The sequence below is a fragment of the Ambystoma mexicanum genome, chromosome 12 (genome assembly GCF_040938575.1).
Source record: "Ambystoma mexicanum isolate Mex_15411 chromosome 12, UKY_AmexF1_1, whole genome shotgun sequence".
Classification (NCBI taxonomy): domain Eukaryota; kingdom Metazoa; phylum Chordata; class Amphibia; order Caudata; family Ambystomatidae; genus Ambystoma; species Ambystoma mexicanum.
The window spans coordinates 192145215-192163461 of record NC_090936.1 but is presented as its reverse complement, the minus strand read 5'-3'; the positions used below and the strand labels follow the sequence as shown (position 1 = coordinate 192163461).

The 18247-nt window shown below is 43.7% G+C and overlaps 1 protein-coding gene across 8 annotated transcripts in view; it reads left to right on the top strand.

The window, feature by feature from the left end:
* TSPAN9 (tetraspanin 9) overlaps positions 1-14455 on the top strand; it is a 1448163-nt gene extending 1433708 nt beyond the window's left edge. For all 8 annotated transcript variants that reach the window (XM_069628285.1, XM_069628282.1, XM_069628286.1 and 5 more), the window contains one exon: positions 3428-14455. In XM_069628285.1, coding sequence (XP_069484386.1) covers positions 3428-3499 — 72 coding nt within the window. In that variant the 3' untranslated portion in view covers positions 3500-14455. The remainder of the gene's footprint in view (positions 1-3427) is intronic.
* Positions 14456-18247: the final 3792 nt, after the last annotated feature.

Genomic DNA, 18247 nt, shown 5'->3' with positions numbered 1-18247 from the left:
CCCGTATCAGAAAGCTCCCTACCAAACCTTAAAGGAGCCCTCATAAACGCTAGGTCTCTAGTTGCGCATGCAACTGAAATAGCAGACATTATTCTAACAGATAACCTTGACTTCCTGGCCATCTCAGAATCTTGGTTACATGACGCTGCAGGCCCTGCCATATCGTTGGCAGTTCCTGGTAATTATACTATCCTGCGAGCATACAGACTCATCTCTCGAGGGGGAGGAATAGCAATTGTAGCCAAGACTAACCTAGATATGAGAATTGTCACCACACCCACTGTGAAATCCTGTGAATGCCTCAGTCAAAGTCGCCACCGCCAACTCCCAAATGTTGAATGTCTTCTATAGACCACCAGGTCCCATTGGAACCTTCTCAGAAGATATTTCTATGGCCCTGTCCAACAATCTAAAAAACACCTCCCAAACCCTAGTGTGAGGTGATTTTAATTTAGGTTACAATGACACCAAGGACACCCACTCCACTGCCATTGCTGCGACCTTGAAAGAGCTTGGCTTCTCTCAAAGAAGTTAACTCACCCACGCACATCAAAGGTCGAACTCTCAACTGGATAGCAGATTACAATTGCAATGTTAACATCACGTCTATTGCTCCCCAGATCTGGACAGACCACCATCTCCTAGAATTCACATTGGCAACCAACCTTGCCAAAGCCCAGACTTACGCGCTTGCCCCACCTACACTCATGAGGAAAAAAAAAACTTGCGACAGTTGACAAACTGCTGCCCCACATAATACCTAAGCTCAATTCTATACCAGACAACAGGGACCCAAACTCCCTAGTTGAACAGTACAACGAAATCATGAACTCAGCCCTTGACAATATTGCACCTCTTAAACTAAGGAAGAGCAAACCTAAAAAACACCTTCACTCTTGGTTCACCCCTCACCTAAAAAAACTCAGACTACTCAAAAGAAAGAAAGCTTGAAACTGTTTGGAGACTCTGTCCATCAGCAGAAAATAAATTGAATCTCACAAATGCCTCAACTCAATATAAAAAAGACATCCTCTTAGCCAAACATGAGACCTATGATAACAGAATATCTCAATCTAAATCTGGCACCAAAGAACTATTCAGTATCCTAAAAGAGCTGGAAACGCCCATTGTACCACAAGAGAACTGCATCAAAGATAAAAAGTGGTGCTCTAGCATCCAACACGGCCTAACTAATAAAGTCGCCAACCTACAGACCAAAATTGCCCATAAGAAAGCCTCTCTTACACCCCGAACCACCCAGAGCACTGCCCCACCTTTACACCGCAATCAAGAAACACGTTTTAGCTTCTCTAAAGTTTCTATCATTGAGGTGGAGATGGTCATACTGGGACTTAAACCGTCCAACTGTAAGGGCGACCAATGCCCGGCGCAACTGATCAAGGATGCTGCGAGAGAACTTTCCCCTTTCATAACTAAACTTATCGACTCCTCATTCACAACTGGTACTGTCCCGAAAAATTTGAAAGAATCATGGGTACTGCCACTACTCAAAAAGCAAACCCTTGACCCCGCCATTCCCACTAATTTCAGGCCCATCACAACTGTGCCATTTCTCTTAAAATTTTTAGACAAAGTGGCCTACATTCAAATACAGAATTTCCTGGAATCTAACTTCCTACTAGGATCTCGACAATCCGGATTCCGCCCCCAACATGGTACGGAGACGGTTTTAATTGATCTTAAGGCCCAAATAGATGAGTTTAGAGATAAAGGCCAATAAGCCTTACTCCTCCTTCTAGACCTCTCAGCTGCATTTGACTTGTTTGACCACAGTCTTATGCAGCCACCTAGACTCTGCAGCTCATTTCTCTAAGGAGACCATAACCTGGATCAAGTCTTTCTTGAGCAATAGGACCATAAGTCTTCTCACCATCGGCCTCAGCAGATCCCATCCCCATGACCTGTGGTGTACCACAGGTATCTTGTATCCATTATAGAGTCACCAACACTCTATAATGTATTTACTAAGTCCCTCTTCGACAAAATGGACCATTTGGGTATCGCCTACACGAACTATGCAGACGATAACCAAATCCTCCTGCCTCTTACAGGTGATTACGATGTGGATTTGGCTCTGGTGAAAGGAATTTATGGCATCGTTCAGGCATGGATGGGCACCCATGGACTATGCCTGAACAATGACAAAACTGAGCTTATTTTCTTAGGCACCTCGGCCCACCTATCCAAACTCAGCCTAGATTATGCCAATTTCACCATTGATGGAAACAACATAAAAGTAGCAAAGGAAGTGAAGTCCTTAGGCTTCTATTTAGACGCCACCCTGAACTTCATCAAACAAGTCAACTCCCTAGCCTCTGCTACCGCATATACGTGTAAACTAATCAGAGCCAGCAAACAATTCCTCTCCACTGACAGCTGCCTTACTCTCGCTAGAGCTCTCATACTTTCCAAATTGGATTACTGTAACGCGCTATACATTGGTGTGAACAAACAGATTATCCATAAAATACAGGTCCTCCAGAACAATGCCTTGAGAGCAGCACTTAAGATCAACTGAAACAAACACATTTCCTCCACTGGAAGAAAATACAAATGGCTATCCACCTTGGATAAAATCCAACTCAAAGTTGCCTCCCTCACATACAAGTGCCTTAATAACAGAGCACTGCCATACTTTACCGACAGAATCTGCAGAAAAACCTCCTTCAGACCGACCAGAACAGCTAACTCCAACTGCCTCCAAGTACCACGATTCAAACTCTCCACTATCGGAGGACATAGCTTCCCAGTTAAGGCTGCGCAACTATGGAACTCACTACTTCCTGGTATTCGAGAACCTCAGTCCTTCTCTAAATTCAGACAAAATCTAACTAACTGGCTAAAAGAAAATGATAAATAACCCTCTGATAATCACTCTCTTGACACCCTATACCCCCTACCACCTTTACCCTTACGCATTTCAATTCACTTACCACGTGCTAGTCCCCGGGACACCTTCTCTGAAGCTCTCTGATCATATTACCTTACTCTACCTGCTCGTGTAATTTACATTGCATATATGCCGACATACTTCATGTACCTACTGTTGCCTAGGCATTTCATGCTCCCTGTAATTATATTGCATATATGCCAATGTATCTCATGTACTTATTGTTGCCCACGCATTTCATGTACCTATGTAACCAAGCAGAACATATCCTTGTATCCTGCGCCCTGATGCCCCAGGGTCTGGTGCGCATTATAAATAATAAACTAAACTAAATGCCAGGCTGGCCTTGAAATACAAGATTCCATTGGCGAGTTTAATACTGTGGAGCAAAATGTACAGTGGATTTGTGCTTTAAATTGTCTTATCTGCAATTCTGAAAAGAAATGTTTAGCAAGTGGTCTGCAAATACTTTGCAAATTCTCATCCAATAAGTCTAACTCTTTCTCTCTGCCACAGATTCTTGGAATGGCCTTCTCCATGACACTGTTCCAGCAGATTCATAGGACTGGTAAAAAATATGATGCCTGAATCTCCAGCACGGATCACTAGATCCACATGAGTTGTTTTTGCCAGTACAAAAAATATCTGATTTGTTGCGCTTTTGCCACAATGGCAGTCACTCTTTCTGGCGAACTTTCTTCATCACAATGCTACTACCGCAACCATCTGCAGAACTTTGTTATAAAGCCGCCACTGCATCAGTCTACAGAATGTTGTCCTTGCCGGGCAGTCGCGGGTCTTCAGCGGCAACATCATCAAAGCGCCGATCTAAATTGTGATTGGGCAGTGAACATAAAACTCTGCCGAGCTTCATCAACACCCCAAGCCGGCAACCAACCAAACTAGAGAATGGCATCATTCGAAATCGTCCTGCTCTAACCCACAGAACCTGGTCATTCCTACAGTCACCACAAACCAGTGCAGATACTCGCCCCAAAAAGCAGCCACAACACCAGCCTACTAAGCGTCAACGCCGTAAAGGGGCAGCACATCTCTTCCTCAAAGCATCATCATTAGTAGGACTTGGCCTCACAGCCTACAGACCATCATTATTACAAGGGGGGGGGCTCCGCCGATCTGGAGAACCTTACCATCAACAAGAAGTCCACTCGCCAAACAACAGACTATATCCCACCCCTTTAGCACAGGGTACTTCACATCGGCTGTCATCATAAGTGACATGTATTTGCCAAAGAAAAAAAAAGAAAACAATTCCATGTGCTACGTAAATTTCCTATGACCTCATCCACCTCTGCTTGGAGGCCAATGCTTGACTTCAGTAATGCGCTGCACTTCAGAACCCTGTAGAAGTGCTTTTTGGAAGTCTGTCATCTGAGCCTCCCAGTGCTCTAGAATGTCAAATCGCACGGGTCTCCAACAACTGGCTCTCAAGCTGTTTTGGACTGCAACCCCTATCAGCCCTTGCCAGCATATTCAATGGCCAAGGATCACAGGAGTGGAAGAGCAAAAGATCTGGAGAGCAACAGATTTCAGGGCCCGCAGAGGAAGCCTTTGGAAACTCTACTCTTAGGAGTTGGCGTGGAAGTTGACTGGAACATGTTGCCTGTATAAAGCACCGGTTTTTGTAATTTACGGAGTGGTCTGCATTATCAAATTAGCTTAGTATACGTCTCTGCTTCTAACTTTTTACTTTTTACATATTGCATATACTCAATAAACCACTATTTGATCTCGGAAGGGCACCAGGAACCGTGTTAATACAAACATAAAAATATCCGTTTTATTTTTAATGTTCAGGGTGTTGGTTGTGAAAGCTGTTTCAGCTCCGTACCAAGGCTAAGTTAAATTGCCTGCAGTGTTTTACTGTCAATTTGAAAGCACATATTTTTAGGATGTAGGAGCCTGGTGTTAACACATTTTATTTTAATTTAAAAAGAAGCACACACTTCTTCATAAGGAAATATAATTTGCAGTTGTTCATAATTTGTTGAAATGAAAAGCTAGTTTTAAACTATGTATTAGGCAAGAGCAAGCACAAAGTTATGTTAGAAATGTTCATGGGAGTTAATTTGATATAAAATGCCTTCATATGAAAAAGGTTCACTTTAAGAAAAATCAGACAATGAAGAATAGTAGGTTTTGTGTTATGTGCTCCTGCTTGTCCCCGAGCATTGCACATTGTGTCAGCCATCTTGATTTGGCAAGCCAGATCACTGTTCTATATTGTTTATTGTAACCTAAACTTTGTTTTAATCAGTCAGATGGGTGCTATAGCTTGTAATAACCTCTGAAAGAAGAAATACTTTTGTGGACCGAAGAACATCCGACTGAGAATTATTGCTTGAAAAGAAACATGATGGAGGAAAAAAGTCCTATTTTCATTTTCTTCAGTTGGCCAATTTAGATAATTTGGCACTCATGGCTGCTGCGATCGGCTAATTTGCTGTTTATAACTGGCTCAGAACTGGTTGAGTTTTGAGAGGAAATAATTGTATGTCTTTTTTTTATTTTCATAATTTTAGAGTCGAAGTGTCTTGTTCATAACTTATTGTAAATTCCTCACTGAGAGACGATTTTTTGGAGCCAGAGTGCTGAAACACTTTAATACAGAACAGGAACTATTGCCAGATAAGAGCCCAGAAGTATTTTACAGATTTATTTTCAAGTCAAACCCTACAACACATTGACATTTTTTCCAGAGTCTGTGGCATTTCTGTATACATTCCGGCTAGAACACTTGAACGTAAACCTCTTATTTGCTTGCTGCTCCCCTCAACAGCCCTTGCCCTCTCCTATGGCATGGGCCCTTCTTAAATTGTGCTGCTTTACAAAGGAAAATGTGAATGAAAATAAACGAGGGTAAGGTTAGGAATAAACGTTGTGCATGTTTTCTACTGTGTACAGTCATGTCAAGTGTTACTTCAAAATGGAGGATTCAGTTCTGTGAGGTTAGAGACTGTAAAAAGACTATGCCAAAAAGACGTGTTCTGAATGTGTCAAGAGCGACATGCACGTTAACTGGGACAGACTTTTCAGTGGATTGCACTTGTTATCTCTCCGATAGGTTAATTACCATTCCCCTTTTCCTTCTGGTTCGGCCATTCGATGACAGCAAATGTTACTTATACGTCCCCTCTTGAGCACGAAAGGTTCCTTTATAATTGCAAATCAGTCAAGAAGCTTTTCGTGTGCTCCTCATTTAGTCTAGCACCAGCTGATGGCTTTGGGACTTGTAGTTCTCTTTTTTTCCATGAAAAATGTATCACTGCTGTGCATACAAAGTGATCTTGGCTACAACGCTATGGCACGCTGAATGCGGCTCCAATTACACGTGGCCTCTAGTTAGTGGCAGACTGGCAGCAGGCGTGACCATAAAATGGCCGCCGGTGTCAGCCATGTTCATAAAGATGACGAAATCACATTGGCTGAAGTCCGCAAATGCGCATTAGTTAAGGGCTCCCTTGATGGAACTGTCGTATTGGCAGGGAGGCCAAGCACTGACAGACTAGAGTGACCCCCATTTCACTTTTCAGAGTAGGATCGACAAACCCTTCACTTGCGAGATGGACGCGGGGCTCAATGTGTGCGTTCATCGCCCATGTAGCATAGACATTGCAGCCATAGGAAAGGGTTCATATGCTTCACTAAGCGGCATATGCCGGGAAAGTTAATGAAAGCATTGAACTCATTACCCAACTTGACGCCACTTCCGGTTATCACTGAAGTCAAGGGGCACGCTACTCTGTCAGGAGTTTTTAAAGCCCCCTGAGACTGTCTTGAGAAGTGTACATGTGTCTTACGTGTCCTGAAGTGGTGTACTTGTATGTGCCTGCAACGTCTCCCTTAGTTTGGTTTATGTTTGCAGTGAAGATCAACGAAAAGACGAAAGTGTTCGATATCAATCCAGACGCTGTCGGGGGTCCGGGGGGGGGGCTGTAATAGCAGGACTGCAAGCACGAAAAGCAGGTGGTCATCACTAATTGTGTATAAAAGCAGGAGAAGCAGACTCGTTTGTAATTAGTGAATTATTTTAGGAGTAGGAAACGTCTGCCCACCCCCCATTGTCCTCAACATTACATGCAAACCATGTGCTCCTGTGCAGATGCAGGGATCCCCGTGCCCTCCTTCATACTAAACACTGGAGAGCATTGCAATGGGGGAGAGTTTTGTGTATTGACGGTTATGCAAAACTGGATACATTGCACATACATGAACACGCCTGTGTTGTGTGGATGGCGGTATGCATCTATAACCGCAATGTAACGAGACAAATATGGAGACCAAAAAGGGGAGGTAACGGGCCATCAATTGGGGCTTGCTGGTCTGATAATCCAAGGAGGTTGAGGCATTGTGGGCGAGCGGGCCTAAAGATGTGTTCTGTGGGTGCTCATCCCAAGGAGGCAGTGCCAAGTTATCCTACAAAAATGGTTCCATGAAAGGCACAGAACTGTCAATTTGAAATGACCATTTGCGGAGTGTGCAGAACGCACATTTGCATGTTTAGCTGCCGAAGTAAGAATGGCCATTTCTTTTCATTCATGTTTTCCTTGAGAACCCCTTTGGATAGTCTAAATAATTGGTTTACTGTTTTTGTGTCAAGAATTGGGACCAGAAGTGCCCGAGTTCCCGTTTGATTGAAAACGTCTGTTTGAAGAGTGGGAGTTCTGGCACTGTACACACGTGCTGCTACAACTCATTTTGATTTAAAACAAAAAACAAAAAAAAGTTCCAAAAGAGGGTCAGCAAGTGTTCCATTTTTCCTTTTGTATGTATTTATGAATATGATTATGTACCATATGGTATTCATGTTTCATTTTGTTCATTTTGATTCCTTTTCCCTTTGAGCTTTACAATATAATGTTCTTGGTAATGCAATTAAACGAAGCATGTTACCCTCGTAAGTTCAGAAAGTGGTACCTGTTCACCTTTAAAGTACGTGTGTGGTTGGTTTTTTGTAAAGGTAGGTATCTCTATATAGAAGTTGAGCTGACATAAATAAAAACAATATAAGGCATGGGGGAGGAAAGGGACACGCGTGGCAGCTGCACTTTTCTGCAATGCTTCATTAAAGTTTGCAGGAGCAATTGGCAAATATGTTTCGCTGAGATGCTGAAAAAGTTTAAAAATCGGTTAATGGTCACTTGGCATTACAAACATAAACCATCTTGGAGGCTGGATCCCAGCTCGCGGGGGAGCAGTACAATGAAATGTGCCCAGCGGGCACACCTTAAATGTCTGCACTGCCCAGGCGGAATTACAGTAGCGCTGTACGGCGGCCTAGTCTGCACAAAATATTTCAGTAACAAAATAAATATGCAATAAAGCAAAGGGAAGACAAACTGCACAATGACGTATGTTATTCTAGTATGGCAATGGGAAGACACACTGCACAATGACGTATGTTACTCTAGTATGGCAATGGGAAGACACACTGCACAATGACGTATGCTATTCTAGTATGGCAATGGGAAGACACACTGCACAATGACGTATGTTACTCTAGTATGGCAATGGGAAGCCAAACTGCACAATGACGTATGTTATTCTAGTATGGCAATGGGAAGAGACACTGCACAATGACGTATGCTATTCTAGTATGGCAATGGGAAGACACACTGCACAATGACGTATGTTACTCTAGTATGGCAATGGGAAGACACACTGCACAATGACGTATGCTATTCTAGTATGGCAATGGGAAGACACACTGCACAATGACGTATGCTATTCTAGTATGGCAATGGGAAGACACACTGCACAATGACGTATGCTATTCTAGTATGGCAATGGGAAGACACACTGCACAATGACGTATGCTATTCTAGTATGGCAATGGGAAGACACACTACACAATGACGTATGTTATTCTACTATACAATGGGAAGCCAAACTGCACAATGACGTATGTTACCATAGTATGGCATTGGAAAGACGAATGTGATTTTAGTATGGCAAATAAAAACAAAGTTTTGGTCAGTTAACAGGCTGAAGGAATTGCTATGAATAAGTATCCCTTTTGACAAAGCTGCCAAAAGACCTTTTGCGAAAGGAGTTGGCACTATTTCGGGAGGATACACATCACATCAGTTTTAAGGGCTGGCACTTGGTGGTACCCCGGGTGAGCAGCATGGGAAGTCAATGTTGGTCCCATGTTCCAATTATGAATGCATATATAGTCCTTTGATCATGCCCTTCTGTAAGCCTGGCAGTGGCAGGGCTTACACGCAGGCATACCTTGGTTACAGATGCAGTGCACTGAGGAGCACTGCAGGTGTTTGGGGAAAATAGTCTTTGAGATTGGGATTAAAAACCCTTCAAGCATCGGAGCCTCACATTTAAATGGAGATTTCACTTGTGAACAATGCACCTTTTTGGTAGTCTCTCCCTTTTCGTCTGCAAGTATCGCCGCAGCTAAAAAGTGTTGGCATTGCTGCATGTATAAGAGGTTTAGCGACAGTCCACCCTGTTCACGCCACGTTGGCGCGGGCCTGCTCTGTCAAATGGTTTGTCTGTTGCACAAGCTGGCTTTTGCTGGTGGCAGATATTGTCACCATTGGATCTTGAGGCAGTTGCATGATAATTTAAGGCATGGTCTGCAACCTGTGGTTCTCCACATGTTTTGAATCATGACCCCCATGACCTCTCACCATTGACCTGGCTTGTTAGGGCTGTTCGACGTTGTAATCCAAAACATCTGGAGGGCCAAAGTTGCAGTTATGACGGCCCACCAACCGTAGCTGCTCCAACAACATATGATTTGCATTCCGTAGCGCCATTTACTTTTCATCCGTCAACCTGCATTTCATTTTTCTAGAGGCATCTGAAATGCGAAATTGTGACATAAAATGAAACCTAGTAAACTCCGAAACATACTACTATTTTTTCCCTTTGTAATGGATCGTTATTAAATACAGTATGTGGACAGTGCAAGCAATGTATACGAACTAGCCAACAACATGTGCACCTGTGCTTTTAAAAAAAAATTTAAATATTTTGAATCCCAGCACATGTTCGCTGTACCGCTTTGGGTCTGGTCCATTTGCAGGGGTGGACTGGGAACTAAGAGGGCCTGGAAATAATTACTGGGGACCAAAAGAGGCCCTGGAACTAATGCTCAAAGTGGCCCAATATGAAACATTTTCAGCAAGTCTCATGTTTTTCCTATTAGATAATGTGGAGCTATCATACAAAAGAGGCCCAGGATGCAGAGGCCCACCGGGAAATCTCCAGAGTTCCCTGTAGGCCAGTCCACCCCTGTCCATTTGGGAATGCGTGACACAGGAAACACGGTTCGTAATCTCCTGGAACATCTTAAAATGGGGACTTAAAGTCTCTCATTTAGGAGCGAGCTGAGCCGGTCGTGTACAGATCACGGTGGGATCCGGTGAGCATCCGTTCTTCGGGTTGCGGGAGTAAGTCGACGATCTGTGCAGCCCGCGTGACTTGGAGTCTGGCGCCATTACATCCACGTGTGGCTATAAACCCAAACCTATGCACACGTGCAAGCCTTCTGAAGTCTTTCTTGTCAGTTGACACGTGTTTAGTGTTCCGTGTGTTGAATAGACTAACTAAAACCAAATGCACGCCTGTGTCCCTGTGCTTTTGGGTGGTGGGGTGGTTCTAGTTGAGTGTGCTGCTGTGCAACATGCCACATTTGGCCACTAGCACCAAACCTGACACTGTCCGCACACGAGAGGAGCAGCGGCGAGGAATCGAGTAGCGGTGGGTTTCAGTGTGAACAATGTTTCACGGAAAATTAGCAGCTGTGGGGCATTACATGGAGAGCTGGCACTAAAGCTAGGCATGATTGAGGAACCCCCTGCATATTGCAATGATTTGCCATCAATCTGCTCTGTCCAGATTCCATGCAGTGCAGATGGCCACAAACCCCACGGCTTGAATGGTGACACATCATTCCTTTTACAGTTCCTAAAAGCCATGTGGTGAAAAGGGCCAAAGGCGCCCTCCCTTATCCACCGGCTGGGCTGCAGTGAGACAGTGTAGCAACTAACCGAGGGACCTACCCTCTAAGCGGTGTACATTCATATTGAAGGACCTAGTGCTGGTTAGCACAGCCCATCCCTTATTCTCCAGGCTAGAGTCACTTAGGCCTTCCTTTTAGAGATGTCCAAACGCGGGATCCTGGCACTTTGCCAGGCGTGCTGGCCTCCACAGCAAATACCAAACCAACCAAAACAGACTACTGTAATTGCGTGTCTGTCTTAGGTTCTGCCAGGTGAGGAAGGAAAGCTCAGGGGCAACGCTTAGTCTTGGAAGCAAGGCAAGGCAGCGCCACACAGGTTCGAATCCCGATCAGGCCAGTGCGTTAAAAATATGAAATACATTAATAAAATATGTCGTTAATCCCTTGTTATCTTCCTAAAATTCTCATTACTTACCATTGTTGGGTCACAACAAAAACGGTTCTTTGGGAGAAAATGGATTTTTAGATCAAGACTCGACTGTCAAAGGGGAGGCAGTTGTTTTCGTATTTTCTTATCTAATTTACCCTGTTGTTATTTTCTCATTACTTACCAGCCATCTTCGCTACACCAAGCCCTAGTCTTCATCATCACAGTCCTTACACGAAGCATCTGCGTCCCAGACGGACTCCACTCTCTACTCTTTCAAAAGCTAAAAAAAAAAAAAGACTCCAGGTGCGCCCTTAACCCTTCCTCCGTGTTTCGCTTGCTTTCCTGCTCACTAGCACGTGACCTATAAAAGCCTATCACGTGGTGCTTTATACCAATCTGACAAAGCATAGGGTTGGAAGCTAGGGCCCTGAGGAGAAGACTGTGAGGGCAGGTGTAAAAAAGATTCAAAGTATTTGATTGGGCCTTTGCCCACTCGTCAGTCGTCCGCGTCACAGTTTTTATGAGGTCTGTGTCAAGGAAGATGGGGGAGGGGTTAATGCCTTGGATTTACTTACAGGTGGTATTCATCAGACCAAGTTCTAGTCTTGCTCTTTGTAATCCTTGTTTGCCATTAAGGGACTGTGGTGAAGACAGACTGGGGGCTTGGTTTTTTTCAACCTGATTGGATCCTCCCCTCGCCCCCAGTGTAGGGCTAATAGTAGAACACAGACTTATGGTGAGATGTGGTACTTTCCGGTTGTAGAGTAACCTGTACGGGGTCATGAATTATGTAACGTTCACATGTCACCCACTTGCCCTTTGAAATTCAAGTGACACTCATAACAGGTGATTTTTACACACCTTCAAAGCCTGGCTAGAGGAACCACAACCTGTTTTTTAGTGGTGGACTAGGTTTCCCTAGTACACCACCCTGCTGGCTCCGGTACATGTTGGATTCACACGTTTTGCCTAATACAACAGTCATGTTACGTCCATTGGTTTCTTAGGATGCTATGGAGCAAACCAATGCATGCAAAAGAATCATGTAATTTTTCAGCATGCAGATGTTGCAGCAGGGCAAGTGTATTGGGCATCTGTGTATCGGACAATGGAGCTGGACAAAGTAATTACACAATTGTTTAAGTAGCCTTCCTAATTGATGTGTAGCGGGGTCCAAGACCTGCCCCGAGTTCCTCTCAACGCTGGAAAGGAATGAATGCAGATTAAATGAGGGAAATTGTTTCCAGGGGCTGAGACAAAACAAACAGCATTGCAGTTTAACCGTGAGCTATTAGCGTAGCGTGATGGAAATTAATTGTGCCTGTAATTGTTTCTTGTTCAAGTTCCTCCATCTTCTCCTAAATAATGGGCATCTATTAAAAATCCAAGCAACACAGCAGACCTTATTTTAAGTGTGTTGAAGCCGCTGAGATCATTAATTTCCCCCAAATCATCAAAACGGTGCAGCGAGAAATGTTGCACATGTCAATTAGGTCAATAGTCTCCGGTCAAATGAGTGTGGACCGCTAAAAACTCCAGGTGCATTAGTCCACCATCTTGAATTGCTAGTGAATGAGACCACGCACATTTCATTATTGGAAAATTTAGGGATCGCTGACAATCATAAAGTTTTGAAAACAACATAAATGACATACACGCATAAAGCATGCCTGCTCATGCCCGTAGCATGCGTAAATGGAGGCGTAGCTGTAATGACAGTCCTAATTGCCAACCGTACGCATTTCACGTGCAAGTTCATATGAAATGATATTTTCATGTAGTTGTCTAAATGGCTATCAAGTGTTCCATTAAGCGTTCCCTGGCCAAGTATGGATAATAACCCAACATGTGACTACTGCACCAAGTAAATATCCACCAATTAAGGGAATGGGAAGTGCGTTTCAAATGTCCTACTTTCACATGACACGAAAAGTTGTCCTAGTCCCCTCACACCTGACAAGGTTGCATGAAACAAATAACAGGAGCTGGTGAATAGGACATGCTGGGCCTTTCTCACAGCCCTCCCATCTTACGTTCATAAGAATCTGTAAATATGCCATCTTTTCCAAGACTATTATTCTGTTTTTTGTCGTCCATGCATATGTTGCAAGTTTGCATAATGAACATTGCCATTTTGTTTAGGTCTGGGCTCTGTTTCCTATGAGGTGTTCTCTGAGGGGGTTGGCAGTGAATGCTGGCAAGTCTTCCAGAGGGCAGGCCAGACAACAAATGAGCTCGGGCATGTGTCAGGATGTTCTAAACAGTATCAAGCGGTGCTGCTTCTCACACGGAAGCACTGCTCACTATTGGAATGTGTTACTTCAAACCAACGAAATTACAAAATCTGTTCTTAGAACACCTGGCCACCAATTCTAAATTCTAAAAGTAAAATAATCTGGTGGCTTGTAGAAAATGCAAAATGTAAATCACAACTAAAGGGAAGGGGGCATACTTAATTTCTCCATCAGCGTACTTTGGTATTGTCAGTGTAAGAGGTCAGTCGAGCCGAAGATCCAACTAAAATGATGATGTGGTTTACTGGTTTGTTTTTGCCATTTACATTTTTTTTTTTTTTTACTGGAGTTACATTGAATGACTTTACACTGCTAATTGAGTCCGAAGTATAAACATTAGGTATTTCTGATGACGGTGTGCATTGTAGGTTTGGTTTAAAAGCCCTCTAAGGAGTATGAAGCGAATGATGAAATGTAAAAAAAATAGAATCCTATTTTAGTATTACTAATAAATTGCTGAGCATATTGTGTATATTGTCAAGAATGATGTACTTTAATACTGAAGAATGAAGGAGCATGAGAATAAACGGAAAGACATTTTTTGAGCGAATCTTTTTCCGACTCGACGTTTGTGTCCAAGGAAATCCTGATGCAATCAGGCGCGCATTCTGTCAAAAATCACATCCTTTAATATTGAGCCTACGTGGCGGCCTAAGTTGCTGTAGCCCACGTGTAAAGCGTGAAGATATTTTTATATAAAGGATGCCCTGCGACCCAGAACATGTTTGTGTTGTAGATGTTAGAATTTAACGTGCCATTCCATCCCACTTTTGTTCACACCAGTGTTCCTTCTATGCAATACCTACGTTAGCCTTTGTACAAATTATTTTCTATTAGTATTACATTTAAAAATAAAGAACATGGAAAACAATGAAGGTGTCGTGGAACTCCTTGTTTGCGTGACTTCTGCTTCATTTTTGCATAACTCTGTGTAATCGCAAAGGCTCTTGCTGCTAAACACTCAAAAGCACCTGCAGAGTGTTGGAGTTCACGTTTCCAGTTTGTTTTTTGTTTTATTGGTCTGAGGTCAAAGTACTGCTGTGTTAACAGCCGTGTTAAATCCGACGGTAAGCTCCAGCCAAAGGCCACAGATGGCCTTAATAACACAGCAACTCCCAGACATGGTTTCAGGCTCTTCATTACAATTCTTGAAAAGGGCTCAAATGGTCATATCTTTGGAAAAACACCCAAAAAACAAAGTGAAAAAACCGCATGGCATATTTGACCGAATTTAGGCTGTATGAAATTCTCATATAGCCTAAAAAATCGGTCGAATATGCCATACAAACCATTACGGTGAAGAAGGGCTGCAGTGGTGTCCCCCGTACCCCAGCGGGAGATGCAGGGGTGTACCCCGCATAGGGGAATAAAGTTGGGGGCGGGGGAGGAAAGGACCCTGTGGCACCGTTTCCCAAGGTGTACTGCCAAAGGGTAAGTAAGGGAGAGGAGTGGAGTTAGCTAGTGTCTTTTCAGCTGCAAACCTTTCTGTTCCATCAAACAACCCAAATCCATATCTTGCTCTCTCTCTCCTCTAGAGAACGCAAGACCCTCCCTAACTGATAAAATGTTGCTGGTTTCCCATGTGCTCAATGGAACAATGCTCCAAAACCTTACCCATTGTGCTTTTAGCTTTAAGATCACAGAAACAACAAAGAGCTCTGCACCGTACAGGCACATTCAGAAAGGGTCAGATGAGCATGAGTGAAATAGACTGGCAATTGACACCTCGGCCAATTACCCTTGAGCCTGAAGTAGCCTTTTGGTGTGCACAAGGATGACAACTAATTGGAGCCCTAGCCAAATGATCAACCACAGGTCCAAACCTTGACTGGTAGACACACCCAGAGGCAGGAGCGAACCCGCAATAAAATTATTCGGTAAGAGTCAGGCAATGTGGGTTGTTGCAGATGGTGGTAGCAAGCAGTTGGACACTTGCAGTGCATTACGAGGTGCTGAAGATGAGGAGGGAATGGTGGTGACACCTGAAAAAGGGGGTTCCTGACAGAAGAGAGAGTGGTGGTACCAACTGTTGAAGAAAACGAAGAGAGCAACACATTGGCTAAGAAGAGCAGGAAGGGGGTGGCCTCGTTCACCAAGGCAGGTTAAAGACGCAGAGGAGGAACCAGATGCAGTCTTGTATTTGGGTAGTAGCACTGCTCTCTAATAGTTTTGGGGCAGGTTGAAGAATGGCAGTGGGCCCATAATTCGTAGGAACGTCACTGTTAACAGTAGAGATATTTCAGAAGAGGATGGATGAGAGCGCGTGATTTCAAGTTGAAGGGAAGATGATATCAGAGTGGGACGGGTTAATGAAGGGCATTGGAGAGGAGGCGAGGGTCGTCCCAGCGAATGCTCAAAGCATAGACTGGGTCAGAGGGGCTGCACAATGAAAGGCGGTACAAGTAAAAACAGCTGTCAGACAATGGTAATATGTATAATGATGATCAATAGGTCTTCCCCAAATACTAAGCATTTGATGGTGGAAATGGAAACATGGGAGATAAATTGACACTGTTACAATATTGTATATTGCAGGGAAATAATCTCGAAAAAATTGCATTTTACTGGGCTATGAGTGTACCTGATCAGACTGCTGTTAAGATGTCTCCCTACCAATCCCTGAATCCCGGGCTAAGAAGGGTCATTTTCGAACTTTAAAGAAATCCTGGTGCTTGTGCTGGAGGAGGACAGAGGCCGCGTCGCCATGAGGTCTAAGGCCTCGGATTGACTCAATGGGTGCTCACTATGGAGCAGACTTTAAGTAACGAAAAAGCTCCAAGCAGGAAAAGGTATTTCCAGAGTTGATTTACTGGCACTGAGCCAACATTGCGAATTTCCCCTGTTCAGTTTCTTCTTTGCAGGTTTCGCAGGGCAAAGATTCCCTTAAATAGACTCAAGAGGAGTCCAAACACCCAGGTACAGCCTCAGTTTAAGGAGCTTCTGCTGATGGTTTGCGAAATAAATCCTGTTCCCTAAATGCTTGAGCCGGAAGAAGACCAGAGAGAAGAGGCAGAAGGAATTTCGGGCCTCAACTCTACCTAGTGATCTTTTGTGGCCAATGCTTTTTGGTAGCTGTAGAATACCTTGCAGCAGTCAACTGGCAGGGTTGTACAGTAAGGCCACTCTGTCCCATAGGAGGCCTGATTTCCCCCTTGAACACACAAGGAATTCACCGATATTTAGTGACTTGGTTTTTCAAAATCTGGATTTGTGCAGGTGGTGGTAACTGTAACAGATTTTATGACACGGCACACTCCAGCCAGGGGCTTCTTTTACTGACACTGAAGATGGCGCTCAATAAAAGACGCCTTTTTATTTTTATTTGAATCCTGGGTTCTTTTTTGAGAAGACACCCAACCCGTCTCACACCCACCTTAACAAATACCCCGAGTCGCAATGGACTGTGAACCAAGCTGGTGTGTAACGATGAACTATTTATTTATTTATTTTTAGAATTCAAATGAAAAATCAGAGCAAAACTAAATTTAGGGCAGCAGCCACCACAGTGTGGCAATACAAATGCAAACTCTTAGTTAATTCAACTTCTTACATCAGATACATACACCTTTAAGAGAAATGGGAAAAAAATCACTTTTCTAAACAATCACGGATGGCACGTAGGTTATGCACTCCCCCTGCAACACTTTCCCCAAATACCTGCTGACTAAATTCTGTGTGGATGGAAAGCAGTGGCAAGGAGTCAGAAAGAAGAGGGAACATCGATTTTTAAATTCAACCCAACACCCCAGATTGGCAGGCCAGAAGCAAAATGAAAACCACCAAAATGAGCAAAATGGCATACTCGGATTCGACTGGTTACCTATAGATCTATTTACACTTGCGGTGCGATAGCTAGGACAGAAATTCGTGTGGCTGCACTAAGGAGACAAGAAAGCTTACAGGTTATTGAGCAGAGCACTAAAGCAATGTGTAACCAGCTTGCACTATGTACCTCCTTATAGGGGAATTCATTCATTAGTTCAAACTGGTACTAAGGACTTAAACAGATAACTGAAAGAAATAGAAAATAAATATGCTAACAGATATAGACTAACACAGATTCTTCTAGGGAAAGGGTGAACAGAGAATACTGGCAATTCAGGATATGAGTGGGATATTAAGGGGATTTTAATATTTTTTGAACAGGATGGAAGGTAAAAGAGAGGGATATGCAGTTTTTGGGTACTGGGGGATGTGATACTTACAAGGTACACTTGAGTTTGGTAATTTGGACACCCAGCAAGAGCTCTGTACAGCGGAGCCAAGGATATATTCACTGGAACAGCACAGCCAAGAGATCTGGTCTCTGGGGCAGCTGGGCTCTCCTGGATGGGAACAGCTGGGCAAGGTCTGGTCACGGTGGACAGTGGGATGGATCAGCTGGGCAAAGGGTCTGGTCAATGGATTCTCGTGAAGGGGATCAGCAGCCTTTCCTCCTTTCTCCATGGATTATTGGGTATGCCTGGATCTGGATCGGTGGTTCTGCCTGGATCTGGATCAGTGGTTTGTCTATTGATCTGGTTTTGGGTCTGAGTCAGCAGGTCAGTAAGTCAGGAAGCAGGTAAGTAAGTCTCCTGTGTTTCTGTCTCTCCCTTAAATAGACAGAGTGACATCATAGAAAGTTACAATCTGGAAGGAAGTACTCTGACTTATCCCTTGAAGGGGAT